The sequence below is a fragment of the Mobula birostris genome, chromosome 7 (genome assembly GCF_030028105.1).
Source record: "Mobula birostris isolate sMobBir1 chromosome 7, sMobBir1.hap1, whole genome shotgun sequence".
NCBI lineage: Eukaryota > Metazoa > Chordata > Chondrichthyes > Myliobatiformes > Myliobatidae > Mobula > Mobula birostris.
In genome coordinates, this window is record NC_092376.1 from 164,211,840 (window position 1) to 164,230,627 (window position 18,788).

Sequence of the window (18,788 nt, forward strand, 5' to 3'; positions counted from 1 at the left end):
CTCAGGAAATAGAGACGGCTCTGACCCTTCTTGTAGACAGCCTCAGTGTTCTTTGACCAGTCCAGTTTATTGTCAATTCGTATCCCCAGGTGTTTGTATTTGTAATCCTCCACCATGTCCACACTGAATTGAACCCCAATCACTGGCGCTGTACAGCTTTGTGCTAATTGCTACACCATGGTACTGACCTATTACAGCAACACTGAATAGTCTCCAATATTGGCCACCTATTTCCTGTCTACTGTGGTCAACAAATGATGCCAAAGAAAACTCAGCACTAGATTATTAAACGATTTTCTCAGTAAATTAGGTATGGAAACATACCATGCTTAAAATGCCAGTTAACTTCAAAATGAAAAGCATGAGCAAAACTTCTACTTGGAAGGAAATCTGTAATGTTATCAACTGGAATTCAATCATTTACATGAACATCTCAATAAATGCTTTGTCACTGAACTCACCTAATAAAATATCAAGGTGTATTTAAAAAAAACACTTAATTTCTTCCCCAAAATTCCTTAGGCAATGTGAGCAGAGCTGTAAGATAATTCTCAAGATAAACTACAGGACACTGAATGAAATATTGCTCCAATATTTTTATAAATATATTTTGATTTTAATCTTGCTATAGTACAATATAGGCCCTTCACAACCTATCCATACAACATAGCACAGAAACCAAATTCCATATACAAACTTGTGTGAAGTATTTTATTTTTAAGCAATAAAAAACATTGCATTAATGTACCAAGTGGTCCAGAAGTTGCTGGATAGAGAAACTCATATTCTGCATCTTATTTTGGAATTTTACATTACCTTTAGACTTTGATTAGCTTGAAATAATCAGAGGTAAGTGGCAAATATAAACTGCTATATAAGCAACACGCACAAAATGCTGGAGGAACTCAGCAAGCCAGGCAGCATCTATGGAAAAAGCTACAGTCGATGTTTCAGGCCGAGACCCTTCAGCAGGATTGGAGAAAAAAAGATGAGGAGTAGCGTTAAAAGGTGAGGGGAGGGGAGGAGAGAGAGAAACACAAGGTGATAGATGAAACTGGGAGGGGGAGGGATGAAGTAAAAAGCTGGGAAGTTGATTGGTGAAAGAAATACAGGGGGAGTCTGATAGGAGTGGACAGAAGGCCATGGAAGATAGAAAAGGGTGGAGAAGGAGCATCGGAGGGAGGCGATAGGCAGGAAAGGAGATAAGATGAGAAAGGGAAAAGGGGATGGGGAATGGTGAAGGGGATGGGGCATTACCAGAAGTTCAAGAAATTAATGTTCGTGCCATCAAGTTGGAGGCTACCCGAACAGAATATAAGGTTCCTCCAACCTGAGTGAGGTCTCATCGCAACAGGAGAGGAGGCCATGGATTGACATATCAGAATGGAAATGGGAAGTGGAATTAACATGGATGGCCACCGGGAGATTAACTTCTGACAGACAGAGTGTAGGTGCTCAGCAAAGTAGACCCCATATATGTCGGGTCTCACCAATATACAGGAGGCCACACCAGGAACACCTCCCAGTGGCCAACTTCTCTAGCCCTGTATTTCTGTCACCGATCAACTTCCCAGCTCTTTTACTTCATCCCTCCCCCTTCCAGATTCACCTATCACCTTGTGCATCTCTGTCCCTTCCTCCACCTTCTAAATCTACTCTTCATCTTTTTTTCTCCAGTCCTGCCGAAAGGTCTCAGCCTAAAACTTCAACTGTACTTCATTCCATGGATGCTGCCTGGCCTGCTGAGTTCCTTTTTCAAAAAATTTATTCATTTATGGGATGTGGGTGTCGCCACCTAAGCCAGCATTTATTGGATCACTCCTTGCCCTTGAGAAGGTGCTGACCTTCTTGAATTGCTGCAGTCCCTGAGGTGTATGCACACCCACAGTGCTGTTAGGGAGGGAATTCCATGATTTTGACCCGGCGACAATGAAGGAACAGCAATATGTTTCCAAGTCAGGATGGTGAGTGGCTTGTCGGGGGATTTCCAACTGGTGGTGTCTCAGGTATCTGCAGTCCTTATCCTTCTAGATGGTAGTGGTCGAGAGTCTGGAAGGTGCTGTCTTAGGAACTTTGGTGTGTTGTTGCAGTGCATTTTGTAGACAGTACAGACTGCTGCAACTGTTCATCAATAGTGGAGGGACTGGATGCTCATGAAAGGGTACCAGTCAAGTGGGCTGCCTTGTATTGGATGGTCTTAAGCCTCTTGAGTGTTGATGGAGCTGCACTCATCCAGGCAAGTGGCAAGTATTCCATTACACTCCTGATCTGAGCCTTGTACATGGTGGACAAGCTTTGGGGAGTCAGGAGGTGAGTTACATGCCACAGGATTCCAAGTCTTTGACCTGCTCTGGTTGCCACTGTGTTTATATGGCTAGACAAGTTCAGTTTCCTGTCAATGATAAACCCCGGGATGTTCATAGTAGGGGATACAGTGATGGTGATGCCACTGAATATCAAGGGATGATGGTTAGAGCTCTCTTGTTGGAGATGATCATTGCCTGGCACTTGAGTGGCTCAAAGGTTACTTGACATTTTTCAGCCCAAGCCTGGATATTGTCCAGTTCCTCCAGCATTTTGTGTGTATTGCTTGGATTTCCTGCATCTGCAGATTTTTTCGTTTGTAAAGTGCTATGTATAATATAGCTTTGCAATATCAATAAGCCTATTAATCACAAACAATGAAAATTTAGTGAAAAACAAACAGGTATGGTTGGTGGGAACAGTGATTTTGGTTTTCCCTCTCTTATCCTTGGCTGTATCCACATATAAAGGGCCAAATGGAAGGAGTTCATAACTTTCACTGAATCTTCCCTAGCCAATGGGGATTGAATCTGTTGTTGTGGGTTAGCTAAATGTGATAAGCTTCCACCGTTCTTTTCTGATTATTTTGATGTTTAACATATCACTCCCTCAAAAAAAATTATAGTTGGACCACTTTTGGGACAAATTATCTGCAGAAGTGAGACAAGAAATTAAACTGTTCTTTTGTCTTTTAAGACTGAATGATGTTTCAGTTCTATTAACTACCCCTTTAATAAATTCCTTACACTGCAGCTTTAATTTGCTTTGGCATTTTAAAATTTGTATTTATAGCACAAATCCAACAGTTTCTTCAACCTCATTGAGAGCTTAATAACCTGAGATTGATAGCAAAGCAGCACAAATCAGTCATTTCTGGCAATTCATAAGTCAATCCCCATCTCCTACAAATAATGAATCTTTTCTTGCATGGACAACAGTTCTAAATACATCATTTTTATCTCAACAATTTCTGGGCCATTAACTCCTTCAGGCACTATAACAATCTGACTTTTGCACTGGTCTTCTGAATACCCACATGTTGGCCCTGCAGAAAATAATCACACTCCTCATGTCTTTGAGTTGCCTTCACTTTCCCAAATTTGAGAAATCTGGACCTCCACCGCTATAGTTTCCAGAAATGTCAGCTCCACTGAAGTCAAAGCCAGGATGCTAGGAAGAAAGAGTTCAATTAGGATGTTTACATATAGACTTTAAAAGGAAGTGTGAGCCTTTGTAGAGTTTGTACTGTCAGCTTCAAAAAAAAAAATCAAGATTCATAAACACAAGAGATTCTGCAGATGCTGGGAATCCATGGCAACACACACAAAGTGCTGGAGGAACTCAGTATGTCAGGCAGCACTTACGGAACTGAATCGACTTTCAGGCTGAGACCCTTCATCAGTTCTGGAAAGGCAGGGAAAAGAACAGGAGGGGGAAAGGCACCATGGGGAAGTGATAGGCAGGTGAGGAAAAGAGAAAAAGTAACAGGAGGTTCAGAGTGGGGAATTGAAGGAGGAAAAATTACCATAAGTTGGAGAATTCAATGTTCTTGTCATCCGGTTGGACGCTACCTAGAGCTGTTACTCCTCCAGCTTGAGAGCGGCCCATCGTGGCAATTGAGGTGGCCATGGACCGACATGATAGAATGGGAACAGGGATTGGAATTAAAATGGTTGGCCATCGGGAAATTCTTCTTTTTGCAGATAGAGCAAATGTGCTCAATATAGCAATCCCCTGATCTACGTCGGGTCTAATCAATGTAGAGGAGACCACATCAGGAACACTGGATACAGTAGACAACCCCAACAGATTCACAGGTGAAATGCTGCCTCACTTGGAAGGACTGTTTGGGGCCCTGAATGGAGGTGAGGAAGGAAATGAATGGACATGCAGGGATAAGTACCAGAAGGGAGATGATTGGGGAGGGATGAATGGACAAGGAAATAATGGAGGGAGTGATCCCTGCAGAAAGTGGAGAGTAGAGGGGAGGTAAAGATGTGTTTGTTGATAGGATCCCATTGAAGATGGTAGAGGTTGCAGAGAATAATGTGCTAGATGAAGTGGCTCATGGGTGAGGGCAAGAGGAATGCTATACTGTTAAGATGGGGCAAAGGCAGACATCCAAGAAATAGAGGAGATGCAGGCAAAGACAGCATCAATGGTGGAGGAAGTGAAACCCCGTCCTTTGAAGGAACCCTATTCTCTGATGTTCTGCAAAGGGAAGTCTCATCCTGGGAACAGATGCAGCAGAGATGAAGGAACCAAGAAAGGGAAATGGCATTTTTACAGGAGACAGGGAAGGTACAGGTAGTCAAGATAGCCGTGGCGTTGGTAGGTTTATATGGAACATACTGTATATAGAATATCTTAAGATTCAGCAAGCTGGAGAATTCCCAATTACATCACAGGAAGATGACCATAAAGGGAAATATAAAACAATATTCTAATTTTCATTGTTTCACCACTTTGATTGTTTTCTTTACATTGTCTTCAATGTAATTCATTTCCTTTAATTTCAAAGAAATGAATTCCACACAATGTGGAGAAAGTAAAAAGAGTGCAATCAGTGTGGGATTAAATGTATGGGAGATGGTCGGAATGGACTCAGTGGGCCGAAAAGCTGTTTCCTTTCTGTATAACTCTGACTTTTTCTAGAAAACCACTTTCAGAATCCTTCTGATTTTAAGAGATTTTTTTTTTTTTTTTTTTTTGCAGAATTTACCTCAAACATCTCCAATCAAACACAAAAATTGCTGGTGAACGCAACAGGCCAGGCAGCATCGATAGGAAGAGGTACAGTCGGCATTACGGACCGAGACCCTTCGTCAGACAAAGGGTCTCGGCCCGAAATGTCAACTGTACCTCTTCCTATCGATGCTGCCTGGCCTACTGCGTTCACCAGCACTTTTTGTGTGTGTTGCTTGAAATTCCAGCATCTACAGATTTCCTCATATCTCCTATCAAATGCTCTTCAAAGACATTCCACAGAGATCCTAATTCATCAGCAACATAACTAAATTCAATATTATTTTCTAGCTCCCATCACAAAGTCCCCTTGATTTCTTTGTTCCTCACTCTGTCGAGCTCAAGTATCACCTTAAAACAGAAAATGTTAGAATATTCAGCACATCAGGAAGCATCTAGCATGCTGCTATGATTCTAATTGGTAATTTATTATTGTCACATATACCAAGATACAGTGGAAAAAATGTTTTGTAAGCCATCCATATTGTTGAGAAATGCAGACTTTCAGTAGAGTCACAAACTCAATTAGCCCTACAATTTGAATATTTTCATCTATTACTGCTGCCCATTGATTATAGAAATAAAATGAGCATTTCCACTAATTTCTGAATTATATGTAATGCACTGTACGGTTTCATTGCTAATGTAATGTTTCTCTGTAGCAGCAATGTTTGGGTTATGACTAGCGATAATGGGGCTTTGGAATATGAGGCTATCCAATGAGAGGGATGTTGTTCTTTGCGTGTCAGGGAGCAGGGATTTTGCGGTCTTTTGCCAGGGAGAGATGAAGAGAGAAGACGCGACTGGAGAGAGTTGGTTGACCGCTAGATGGAGTGGACTTGGAGCGAGGGTCCAAAGATCAGCGATGCTCGGAGGCCGTCGATGGTGGACTAACTGCCTTATCAGTGAGCTCCAACGTTGCGCATTAGACTGTTTCATGAGAATGGGCCCTTTTCACTAGATACACTAGTGAAGTTTAAGAGACTACTAGACAGGTATATGGAGGAATCTAAGGCGGGGGCTTATATGGGAGGCAGGGTTTGAGGGTCGGCACAACATTGTGGGCTGAAAGGCCTGTACTGTGCTGTACTATTCTATATGTTTTCTTGTTTCTTTACTAACCGTATAGTCAAATTAAGAATTATAAAGCTCAATCATTAATCTCATATTGTGCACTGTTTGTTATTTCATGGTACTGATTTGTAACAGGGGACACATCGCACAGCATCCACCCAAACAAGGTTTCTTAAGTTTGGCTTGGCTGAGGGCTGTCTTCCCCTAGATTAAGCCACTAGCCGAACTGAGACTTACAATATATCAGTTGAAGAGGTCAAAATGATACTGCATTAGTTCATAGTGACAGAAACTTCGGGTGTAATCAGAGAAATTAAAAAAAACACAACATATAGTTTGTAAATTGTATAGATAGTCCAGAACTTCATTATTGTATTCTCCAGGCTACCAATGTTGGTACCATCAGAAGCTTCAGAATTAAATGTTGTTGTTGTTGTTACAATTTAACTATTTTACATTTTCTTTTCATTATATTTATTTTAAAATTCTGGGTAATAATAATCCAATGACATATCTATTGTTTTCTCAAAGTAACTATGCTGGAAACTATGCATTAAGTTGCTTACCTCCCTTTGGAACCTCTCCAGTGTGAGCTTCTTCTGCATCTCATCTTGTACTAAAGGGTCAGCATTATACTGTCCTTCCAGTAACGAAGACCAACAGTTCCCGGCTTCTCGATTACATTTCATCAGCACTATAGACACCTGCTTATTATCCTCTATCAGAATAAAATTTGTTTGAGATGGAAGAAAGTAAAGTTCTTTTTCAATCATACTTTTATTTTTTTATCTAAATATTGTATTAAGATGGAACATGTTCATACACTGAAGCACTAAAACAAGCTTATTGTTCAGGAAGAAATGTTTGTTTTTGGCTTCAGTTACTGCCTACCTAATGTCCAGGTTCCTTCATCAGCAACAGTAGAACCATAAAGTTTACCCTGAAAAAGCAAGATTAATTTGTTATCTAGAGAGCCACACAAAGCTAGGATCTGATTTAATTCCCTAAATGGAATTTTTTAAAAAAGATTTAAGTATCAACAATCTTAAGGGATTTCTTTAGCTAGAGAGTGGTGAATCTGTGGAATTCGTTGTCTTCAAGTTGGGTATATTTAAGGCAGTGGTTGATAGATTCTTAATTAGCCAGGGCAAGGAGGGATATGGGGAGAAGGCAGATGATTAGGGCTGACAGGGAAATGGATCAGCCATGATGAAATGGCAGAGCAGACTCGATGGGCAAAATGGCCTAATTCTACTCCTATATTTTATAGTTTAATCTAAGCAGTTTCCAAGACAATAGTTTACATAGTATGGATCAAACTACCGGTTTCTTGTAAGCCTGATTTGTTTTTCTCAACATGTATAACTGTGCAAATAATTATTTCAATCTTTAGCAAGTTTTGCTTTCATTTTTACCAAGTGTGAAATCAAACAGAGCTCATGGCTTCACTTCCAAAAATGCTCATAAATAAGTAAAGACAAATACTTATTTGTATTTGTTGACAAATATAGTATTTTAATAAATATCTGGAAACATGAAGTATACATATAAGTCACTGATTAAAAAAATGAAAATATTTGATTTCTTAACATTTTAACTGAGAACTTATTTTGTTTAAACTTAAGCTCCACAGTTGAATTACCTCCAAATTACAATTAGGATAATAACATGACATTTATTATCAGAAAAGTGAGATAGTTAATTTTATTTTAAAATTTAAAGAAAAGTAAGTAAGTTATAATTTCAAAGTAAAATGAAAATGGTTCATTTGCTTACTGTACACAGGGTCAAAACTAAACGTGATGAAGCAGCTTTTAGTTACCATGCTGCACATACCTGGAATAACCTTCCAGAGGTCCTGAAGTCTGCCCCAACTTTTAAACTCTTCAATCGAGGTTTAAAACTTTTCTTTTCGCTGTAGCTTTTAATTAGAATCTCCTGCACTGTAACTTCTAATTATCCTATTTTTTTTTGTGATTTTATTCTCTTATATATTGTTTGATTTTTATATCTTGTTCTATGCAGGGCACTTTGAACTGCTTTGTGTTTGAAAAGCGCTATACAAATAAACTTGCTTGTAGGTGTCAGAAACGTAAATGTTAAGGGATCAGTTTACCTTCAGTATGATTGTCCCCTTGACAGATAAAGCTATCTCCTTACTACCCAGGTTACATTTAATGTCTTTTGCAGTTGTTCCAACTGGAACATGGACATCGATAAAAACTTCATCCATAGTTTGATACCATTCACCCCACGGGGTCTTGCAGGGCACAATCCCACTTCTTTCTTCAAAATGAACTGACATAACTGCAAAATAAATGTACATTAAAAATATTACACTGGAAATGCCAGTAATTACTGAAACATTACTATAGTGTTAAAAATGAACCAACAAAACTTGTTATTGTGCTTTAATCTTTCTAATTTTTGCAAAAATCATTTTGTCTTGAGTTCATCCAACACATAAAATGGCTTCATAACATTACCAGACCCATTTACTGTATTTAACTGCAAACACGTAAGCCAGTATCATCATTGAAGCTGTTATTTCTTTACCATCGACTAACCAGATAACTTAACATTCAGTGCATTTCTAATGATTTTTTTTATGAACAATCGTAAACATTTAAAGTCTTACTTTCGCACCTCTCTCCCACATCCAACAGAGGCGGCAAATGCAACGCCTTTCCCATCCACATACAGGAACACATCTGGTTCAGAACATCTCTCACGCCCTGATTTGTAATTGCTTAATCATTGTATTGAATAGTAACACAAATACACTTTAAAATATTTTCATTTAGATAACTTCAAAACGCTTGGCCTGAGTCAATTTTCTTTTCAGTGTATTCCTTCGCTGACCAGGAGAGGGGGGGCATTTTACGACCCTGCCATAAACATACGCAGCCCCCCCCCACTCCTTTCACAGTATAATTCCATCACGCTTAAAAACTCCAAGGATATCTAATTACATATCCACTTTAAAGCGTTTCATTCTACTTGGGAAGAGCAAAGCCCCTACCGAAAAGCTACAGCCGCCGAGGCGATAGAAAGTGGGAGAGTGTGGAAAGGCTGAGAAGTGGTGCATTCTGGGGGTTGTAGGCTACGTGTGTCTGGGCCAAACATTGAACTACATTTCCCAGTGTGCAGCAGCATCAGTCACATCAGGTTACGCCGGCGCAGTCCGCGCAGCTAGCCGGTTTGTGGTGACCGAGGGAAGCTTTTGGCAGGCGGACTAGATTTAAGTTGTCAGCCGCGTGTCCAGCACGATGACGGTCCGTGTCGTTAGTATCCGCTATCCATGTATTGCTGTGAATTTATCTTCTGTTTGTATTGGAGGTCTGGGAAGCGAAGGGGGAATTGTGAATGGCAGGTGGTTGCAGTGAGAGGTTTCATGGTGTGGGCCCGGATGGGAGCTCCGATCCTCGGACTCGTGTCTGACGTGTGCCAGTGGCCGTGTTCATTCGGCTCACCAGACTTTCCTCGGGATTTGGTGCACGCTTTCCAACACGGATTGATCAGCCTGAGCGCCGGCAAATTTATTATCCTAAAAAGGAAAGGAAGGAATGGAGGCGTTGTGTTGGCATGTTTAGAGTGCTGGTATTTGTGTGTTGAGGGCCATTTGTCATTTTGGCTTAATTTTTAAATTTAACGTATCGATGGGTAACTGATGAGTAATGCTTTTGCTGCAAGCATATTGTTGAATAGTAAAGGTTTGATGGCACTTTTGCAGAAGTGTTGAAACCTTGTATGATGTCCGGATTAGCATTTTTACTCGTTATCGATATTCAAGTAAGATTAAATGGCAGTGTAATTCTGTCACTGGTAATTCATAGGCTTCTACGAATGACCGAGATGAGTTCAGATCCAGTTGTTTGTTTAATTAGTTAAAGAAGTATAAAACTAAAATTTAGCAAGATATCGTACCATGGTTGTAAAATTCCACCCAATTCACTAATGTCCTTACTGGGAAGACAGTATACATTTTTTTTTCCTAATAGGGAACTGCATCACAATAACGTAAGCTAACTCCCAGTTTTAAAGCAATAGTGACAACCAATCAATCAGGGCAATCAGTGATCTGTGTTGCCCACATCCTATGAATAAATTGATGTACTTTAGCGTGCTATCATTTATAGGACCTTATATTGTCTCAGTGGTTACAATGTTTGCCTAGGTAATATTGCCCTGACGTAAGCACCCTTCAAAAAATTCTTTAGATTACCCCAGGCTATTGAAAAATGCATTAGCTCTCTTCTGCATATTTTTGAATTTCCATGTTATTGCTGAAACATTTACAAGGAATTCATTCATTTCCTTCCTTTATTCAGCCATATATAAACATAATTGACATTGAATTATTCTGTAATAAGCCACAAGGAAAGGATGTACTAATAGATTTTGAAAGAGGAAGCAGGAAGAGAAAAGCAAGCTGGGGAGAGGATTTGAAAATACTGACATGAATGGAACCCCAAAATAAATACCTCCACAATGGATTTGTGTGAAGTTTTATCCCATGCACAAATTTTAAAAAAAATAAAGATTGTTTATGTTGGACTTCTGTTTTGCAATCTGGAGCCAACACATCACACCTCTGATCAATGTTTAAATATAGATTAATATGATAAAGCATAGTCTGAGATAATTTACTAGATAACTGTTTGGTACTAGTAGATGTGCTAAGAGATGAGGAAAACCTCCTTGTCCATCTCCAAATAATGCTGTGGGATCTTTAATATGCATCTGATGTCGAAGGGGAAGCATCAGTTAAAAATGGCACATGAAAATAAGAATTAAAACAATGCCATAATCTCTGATACTGCACTGCTGTGTCAACCTGCAGAGACTTGAACGGCCTTCTAGAGTAGCAGTGATCCTAAGGCTACAGTTACCCAACTTGCTTATTTATCCATGCAGTAGGTACATGTCAACAAATAAGGCAGTGGTAAAACTTCGATGTTGACAATCCGATTCTAACTGGATGTATAATCTAATATGTATAGAGTGCCCCTCCAGATACTAAAGAGCAAATGTTTAAGATGGGGAAGGGCAAGTTTAAAGTTATGTTTAATATAAGTTTTCTTTTTACACAGAATTGTAGATGTTTGACACATGCTGCAAAGGGAGGTAGTAGAAAGAGGTTTAAGTGGCATTTAGACACTTGAACAGGCATAGAGGCCTATGGGCTATGTACAGGCGGATGTAATTAGTTTAAATTAGTTCATTGTGGGCCAATGGGTCCTTTCCTCTGCTGTGCTGGTCTATGTTCTATATAGGAAATCAATGACATCTGACACCGTTTAAAAAAATCTTTTACATCCTTAGGAACGCAAGGGAACAGCTAAAGTTGATTACTTGAAGAGAATTGAAAAGGACATTCAGAAAAAATGGGATGAAAATAAATTGTTTGAGATTGATGCTGTTGAGCCGGGGAGTCCAGAGAGTAGGTAAGCTCAAACTGACTTTTGCCTGACTGATCCGACTTGCTGCTTAGCTAGGTTTGGTGTCTTTTTTAAAGATTATTTTGAATCACATCACCAATCACATTATCAAATCCTGCAGTTAAATTGGAACAATGGGAAGCAGCATTCTTCAGCCATATTTTTGTTATTCTGATATCAGCTGTTAGAAGAAAAGTGGGGGAAAATCTCTAGTAGCTTATGTATTACTGGCCCCATAATGTCTTTGGGTAAGTTGATGAAATGATTTAAGTTTAGCAATGTTCAGAAGGTATGCAGGTTGTAGCAATCTCGTTGGTGCTGTATTCCCATGGATCTGCTGCTTCAGGCCAAGGTGAGTCCACTGCCAGGTCTCACAAGTTGCTGTGTACACCCTGTTTATATATACTAGTCATATACACAGTAGTGAGGTGCTTATGCTACTTAATTACATGTTGGTACATTAATACCTTTTTTTTCCCTGAGCATGTTGAAATAAGTTCACAGGTTTCATATGCATCAAAATATATAAGAAAATGCCTGAATATGAGTGAGATGTGCAAACTAATTTGTTATGAATAAACATTTGAACCGCTCATGAAGAAGAGGAAACAAGGAAAGATAGTGGATTATAACTAATATGTAGAAATGCATATCAGTGATGGTTTGCTTGGAATAGCAAGAGTGAGGGAGAAAAAAATAAAAAGGAATCGTTTGGTTTTAGTTTACCTTGTTGGCAATTATAGTTTATCCTTTAACAATTACTAAATTTACAGACATTCACAACTTGGCAGAGCCACCTGAGTCACTAGATGTTTCTGTCTTATACTTTGAACTTTTGTGTTTTAGAAAGTATTACAGGCTCTCAAGTATATATTTTATGCTTGGTAAAGATCATGTTCAAAGTTACTGTACATTAGGTATAGATTTCCTTGATCACAAATTTCATCGTGACCAGGTGAGGGTTAAAAGTGATGTTGATATTTAGTTGCAACCTCAGACCATTATTTTGTACTTATTTTAACAAAAGGTGTCTCAGGTAGACTCATTCAGTTCCACTTCTATGTGTGAGAATTGATTCCAGCCTTTTATATTCAAAATATGGGGCATTTAGTTTCCAGACATTGCATCTTATGCTGTCAATCATGCTCTTGTTTGTGTGGAGTGTTAACAATTATATATTCTAAATCTATTTATTTTAAATGGTTACAGCAAGCCAAAGTATTTTGTCACCTTTCCCTACCCGTACATGAATGGACGTCTCCATCTTGGGCACACTTTTTCTTTGTCTAAATGTGAGGTATGATATATATTTCCCCTCTTGTTATTGTGAAATTGTATATGAATTCATCTTTTTAATTTTGTTTCCAGATAAAAAAGTATGCATAATATACAATAAATAAAAAGCTTTGTAGTAACACGCACAAAAAATGCTGGTGAACCCAGCAGGCCAGGCAGCATCTATAGGAAGAGGTACAGTGGACGTTTCGGGCCGAGACCCTTCGTCAGGACTAACTGAAAGAAGAGATAGTAAGACCCCCCTCCCACTTTCAAATCTCTTACTATCTCTTCTTTCAGTTAGTCCTGACGATGGGTCTCGGCCTGAAACATCGATTGTACCTCTTCCTATAGATGCTGCCTGGCCTGCTGCGTTCACCAGCATTTTTTGTGTGAGTTGCTTGAATTTCCAGCATCTGCAGATTTCCTCGTGAAGCTTTGTAGTCCTGTTTTATTTCCTGTGGTGCATTGATGTAACTTATTTGAAGTACTTTACTACAACTAAACAGGACTACAAAGCTTTGTGGTTGATCTGCAGAAATAATACTTGATGTTTTCCTCCAAGTAAGTAAAAAATGTTCAAAATACCAGTAAATGAGGACAGCTATGCTGTAAAAACAAACCATACTAAATAGAAACAGACTTCGTCCATTTGGTTCTCTGTGTGCCTTTTCTATAATTTCATTAAGATTAAAGATGTTCTTTAACTGCCACTTTTCACCATTAACCCCATATCCTATAAGTTGCTCAATATTCAGTAATTTTTATTTCATGTTTTGGTTTTGGATAATGCCAGCAAGGCTAGAGTTGTCCTTGAGAATTGCCATTTTGAATTTCTGTATCTCTTCTGCTGAATGTACTCCCACATTGCATTACCCAAAGGGGTTTCGGGATTTGGATACCCATGGTGAGGAATCAGCAGAATATTTGCAAGTCTGATTGATGTGGGACTTTCAAGTGAAGCCTGCAGGAAGTGGTGCTTCACGCATTTGTTGCTCTTGTTCTTGGTGGGAGAGGATGCAGCTGTAGGAGATAGTGGGGGTGGGGGCGGGTGAATGTTTAGGATGTGATTAACCGTCAGTCAAGCTGGCTGTTTGGTTTTGAAAAGTTGCTGCACTTTTTACAAGTTGTTGGAGCTGTATTGATCTTGAGAAGTAGAGAGTATTCTGTAACACTTCTGGTTTGCCATGTAACTTGGGGAAATATTTTGTGGGGTGTCATTCAATATAGGATATACAAATCTTGACCAAGGTATTTATATGGCTGGTGTAGTTCAGTTTCTGATCAATTGTGACTCTCCCCATTACTAATGTTGAAAGATGTAGATCCTAGTTGGAAATGATCATGGGCTAACACTTCTGTGGTACAGTTGTTATCTGCCACTTATCAGCCTATGCTAGAATGTTTTACTGCTTACAGGCATTTGCTGAAGAAATGCAACTGTAATTGAACATAGTGCAATCACAAGTGAAAACCCTCATTTATGACATTATGACAAAGGAGCTGAAGGCAGTTGGGCTAAGGACATGTACCTGAAGTAATACTGCAATAATTGTCCAGAGTTAATTGATCTTGAATAATCAGAGCTATATTTCTTTGTATGAGGTTTGATTTCAACCACCGTAATGTTTTCACCTTTGCCTATTAACAAGTTTTACCAGGTTGCCTTGATGCCTCACCCAGCCAAATGTGCTTGATACAAAAGCACTCACCTGAACTCCACTCTTGGAGTTCAGTCTTTGGACCAAGGCTGAATTGAGACCTGAAGCCAAGTGGTCCAACTAAAATCCAAACTAGGCATTGGGGAGTAGATTATTGGGAAGTAAGTAATGTTTTTAGCATTATCAGCAACAACATTCATCACTTTGATGATTGAGAGTTGACAGAGTGGGTGATTAAATCGTTTGTTGGATTTGTCCTGCTATTGCTGAGCAGCAGGTAGGCAGATGATAATTGCCATTTAAATTATAGGATTAAAATATAAAATGTGCTGGAAGCTGGCATATATGATAGAAGTACACAGTAATGTTTGTGATCTTTTGATTCGATTACTTTCTTGTTTGCATGAAATTGGAATTAAAGAAATTATATACTTGTTGATATGTTATCTATTTTTTGCTTCTGGGTAATGCCAGGAGGAGGCCAGGCATTACTATGTGACTGTGTTGGAGTGACAGTATACACCAGTGTAATTAAGCAAATTGTCGGAATGAATATTTTCAAGTAAATTTTACTTCTTCAGGGGCAGAGAAAATGAAATTTTTGGTAAAAGAAATGAAAGGACTTGCCAATAGGAGCAAGATATCAAACCATTAAATTGATAAAATTTTAAAAATAAAGATAGAAAACACTTAAATTTACTGAAAAGATAAGACGATGTTTTCATAAACATTCATTTCTTTATTTCTCTATCTCCCATTACCAGTTTTCTGTAGGATTTCAATGTTTAAAGGGGAAAAGATGTTTGTTTCCATTTGGACTGCATTGCACTGGTATGCCCATTAAGGTTGGTATATTTTTTAACGATTAGCCATCACTCTTTATCAGTTAATGCTGTATTAAGCTATCTGATTTTTGTACATTACAATATGAGTTTAAAGCTCATTCATTTATTTAACACTTTTTAGCATCCCAAATCATCTTTGGTGCTCCTAGGACGTTATCAATCAAAGTTTTAACGCTGCACGATAGAAAGAGACATAAACAAACAGGCACCTGGGCCCAAGCAGTCCTTCTAGGCGAGGCAGCACTTCACCTGCGGATCTGCTGGGGTCATCTATTTTGTCCAGTGCTCCCGATGAGGCCTCCCCTACATTGGTGAGACCCTTTGTAAATTAGAGAACCACTTCACTATCCGCCACAAGCAGGACTTCCTGGTGGTCAAACACTTTAATTCCAATTCTCATTCCCGTTCCGGCTTCATCTTGTGCCAAAATGAGGACACCCTCAGGGTGGAGGAGGAACGCCTTATATTCTGCCTGGGTCGTCTCCAACCTGATGGCATGAATGTCAATTTCTCCTTCCAATAAACAAATTTTCCCCCTACCTCCCCTTTCCCACTCTGACCTTTTATCTCTTTTCATCTGCCTATTACTTCCTCTTGGGTTCCCTATGGTCCACTCTCCTCTCTTATGAGATTCCATCTCCTCCATCCTTTGACCTTCCCCACCCACCTGACTTTACCTATAACCTTCCAGCTCCCTCCACCTTTTTATTCTGGCATCTTACCCCTATCTTTTCAGTCCTGAGGAAGGGTCTTGGCCCAAAACATCAGCTATCTATTCCTTTCCATAGATGCTGCCTATGGAAACATCATATGGAACCTGCTGAGTTCCTCCAGTATTTTGTATGTGTTGCTTTGGATTTCCAGCATCTTCAAACTTCCTTGTATTTGTAAATAAACATGGTTTTATAGAGCTATTTGAAAAATTAGCTTTATGTGTCACAAGTACATTGAAACATACAGCAAAACACCAGCATTTTGCATCAAATAAAATCAGCGAAGGTTGCGCTGGGCAAGTGTGGTCAAACTTCCGACACCTACATAGCATCCTCACTAACTCTAACTGTAAGTCTTTGAAATATGAGAGGAATTGTTATGAGTATTCTTAATATTTTGCTGGAGGAGATTTCCACACATGAAATACAGTATGTCAGCCATGGTGTGAAATGAATGAGAAATAGTAGAGGGAATAAGGAAAGTACCGGTGAGAGTAACCCGAGTCTAATCAGTATATATGTTCAATAGGTACATTTAATGTCAGAGAAATGTATGCAATATACATCCTGAATTTTTTTTTTGCAAACATCCGCGAAAACCCAAAGAATAAATTATAGTTAAATGTTAGAACCCCAAAGCCCACCCCCCCAGCTCCCCTCTCCCACACACAAGCAACAGCAAGGCAACGACCCCCCCAACCCCGTTATTTGACATACCACAGGCTCTCTCCCTCCCTAATAGACTTCCAGGCCGCGTCCTTGGGATATCAAAAAGCCGCCGGTTGTGAGGCCCTGAGAGCGGGTCCCACTCCTGCAAAGAACCAAAGTCAGAATATAACTTCAGGTCAGGGTCTTCAAAAGAACCTTGAAAAAGAAAAGAAAGAGATATCAAAGATAGAAATAGAGCTGTTTCCGAAGATGCAAGGAAAGGAGAAACTGTTTAGCACCATCTTGACTTTACTCTACCCTCTGATTTTGTGGAACCAGCAGAGCAGAAGCATGGTGATGAAACACAGAGGGAGGGGAAAAACAAAGAACAAGTTGTTTTCTGGCTACAATTCAATAGGTAAGAAAGTAATTGTCAGTGGTCCATCCTTGCTTTGACCACCCAAGTGACATCAGAGGAAGAAAATGGAGATGATCAATTGCCTCACTGCTGGAGTTATTCTGTTATTATTTTAAGCTTCACAAAAAATATAGTTTGAATTCCAGTTGATGATGAAAAGCAGGTTAAGTGAGCTTAAAGTGAAAGTTAGTCATATCACATTATCTGAGGCCTCCGTCAGTCAGAGTTGACCATGGAAATTGTGTCCTAGCTGTCTAGATGCGCAAGCCAAGGCATTATGATATGGAAAGCAAGCTGTTGCCTATGTTTCAAGCTCCCCCTCTCTACTCATCTGATGAACCCAAAGGACTGGCAGAGGCTGATGCAGTGGTGTCGTAGGAATTGTCAGTCAGCATTGAGCTCAATGTAGGACTTGGGGGACTCCAGCTGAGGATTTTTCCCTCGGGATTTACTCCTGAAGCCTTCCCCATGAGTGGGTATAGCCGCAAGGCAGCGGGGGTTTGAGATCAGAGTTTTCCTTCTCCTAGATAAGCTGCCAATCATGGCTGACTTGTGCCGTCTGCCCGAAGCGACTGGTTTTAGATTATGAAGACACGTAATCCTCTTTTATTGTCATTTAGTAATGCATGCATGAAGAAATGATACATTATTTCCCTGGTGTGATATCACAAAACACAGGATAGACCAGGACTGAAAAAACTGACAAAACCACATAATTATAACATATAGTTACAAACAGTGCAACAATACCATAACCTGATGAAGAAGTCCATGAGCACAGTAAAAGTTCAAAGTCTCTCAAATGTCCCACATCTCACGCAGATGGGAGAAGTAAGAAAAACTCTCCCTGTCACGCCGACTACAATCTGACTCTGAGTCATTCGAAAACTTCGAGCTCTGATCAGCTCTCCGACACTGAGTACTGAGCGCCATCTCTGTCCGAACGATTCGACCTCCTTCTTGGTCGCCAAAAGCCGGCAAGGCCAGGGATTTTGAGGCCTACCCTCCGAAAGATTCCCAACCACACAGTAACGACAGCAGTGAACAGGCATTTCAGAAATTTCTCCAGATGTTCCTCTGCGCTTTCACATCCATTCTCCATCAAATCAGAATTGTCCACGGCCCCTACTTAACAGATACGATGTCATTTTTCACTGGAGGGCTGCACGCACGCAGGCGCGCCACCATCTTCTCCTCCCACCTTTAAGGCACCAGTACCTGCCTTTGTCCCTCTCCTGTCAGTAGAAACAGTTCCACCAGGCTTAGTAGCTAAGCCACACGTGAAGGCCAGGAGCTAGACTTGGTTGTCAAGGCTATTTGAGTCACACTCCATTTGAAGAACTTAATGGGTGGTGGGAGGTTGTCCCCATTACCACACCTGGCTGTAACAACCTTAAGGAACCATCAGATTATATTCCATTAAAAACAAAAGAAGAATGCATGTGACAGGTATGTTCACTAGCTAGACAGAGCTAACTGCTTCAGTCTAGTTTTAAACTCTCAATTTCCTCATTTTTTTTCCTCTATCATCTTCTGAAGCACTTCAGCAGTCTCAGGTACTCGTAACAATTGTTGACAACAATCTGTTGGCCAATTAAAGATCATTGATATACGAGTGCAGCCACCCAACATTAAGCTATATATTGGGGGTGAAGTACACAGCT

General features: G+C 39.8%; 2 protein-coding genes across 6 annotated transcripts in view; one reads left to right on the forward strand and one right to left on the reverse strand.

The window, feature by feature from the left end:
- The window catches only part of lars1b (leucyl-tRNA synthetase 1b), a 63,213-nt gene that overhangs the window by 4,258 nt on the left and 40,167 nt on the right, over positions 1 to 18,788 (forward strand). Inside the window, exons 1-4 of one of the 3 annotated variants that reach the window (XM_072264030.1) lie at positions 5,799 to 6,044; positions 11,449 to 11,570; positions 12,774 to 12,861; positions 15,265 to 15,345. In XM_072264030.1, the coding sequence (XP_072120131.1) occupies positions 12,811 to 12,861; positions 15,265 to 15,345 (132 nt within the window). In that variant the 5' untranslated portion in view covers positions 5,799 to 6,044; positions 11,449 to 11,570; positions 12,774 to 12,810. Of the gene's footprint in view, positions 1 to 5,798; positions 6,045 to 9,302; positions 9,399 to 11,448; positions 11,571 to 12,773; positions 12,862 to 15,264; positions 15,346 to 18,788 lie in introns of those variants that run through there. The other 2 variants (XM_072264029.1, XM_072264028.1) reach the window with 2 other exon arrangements.
- nudcd2 (NudC domain containing 2) lies at positions 1,662 to 9,209 on the reverse strand. Of its 3 annotated transcripts, none has more exons than XM_072264034.1 (5): positions 9,146 to 9,209; positions 8,240 to 8,430; positions 7,015 to 7,063; positions 6,690 to 6,841; positions 1,662 to 3,474 (listed from the first exon to the last, which is right to left on the reverse strand). In XM_072264034.1, exons 2-5 carry the CDS (start codon positions 8,426 to 8,428, stop codon positions 3,391 to 3,393), a joined length of 474 nt encoding a protein of 157 aa, XP_072120135.1. In that variant the 5' UTR covers positions 8,429 to 8,430; positions 9,146 to 9,209; the 3' UTR covers positions 1,662 to 3,390. The 3 variants fall into 3 exon arrangements, with proteins under 3 accessions (XP_072120135.1, XP_072120134.1, XP_072120133.1); XM_072264033.1 differs by lacking the exon at positions 9,146 to 9,209 and adding an exon at positions 8,770 to 9,132; XM_072264032.1 differs by lacking the exon at positions 9,146 to 9,209 and adding an exon at positions 8,762 to 9,132.

Bases quoted from the DNA above. Each gene is read 5' to 3' on its own strand.
- nudcd2 (XM_072264032.1), bottom strand. From the start codon at position 8,834: ATGTGTTCCTGTATGTGGATGGGAAAGGCGTTGCATTTGCCGCCTCTG. The intron at 7,064-8,239 runs GTAAACTGATCC...TTGCTTTTTCAG, and splicing joins AGGGGACAATCATACTGAAG to GGTAAACTTTATGGTTCTAC. The intron at 6,842-7,014 runs GTAGGCAGTAAC...TTATTCTGATAG, and splicing joins TGAAGGAACCTGGACATTAG to AGGATAATAAGCAGGTGTCT.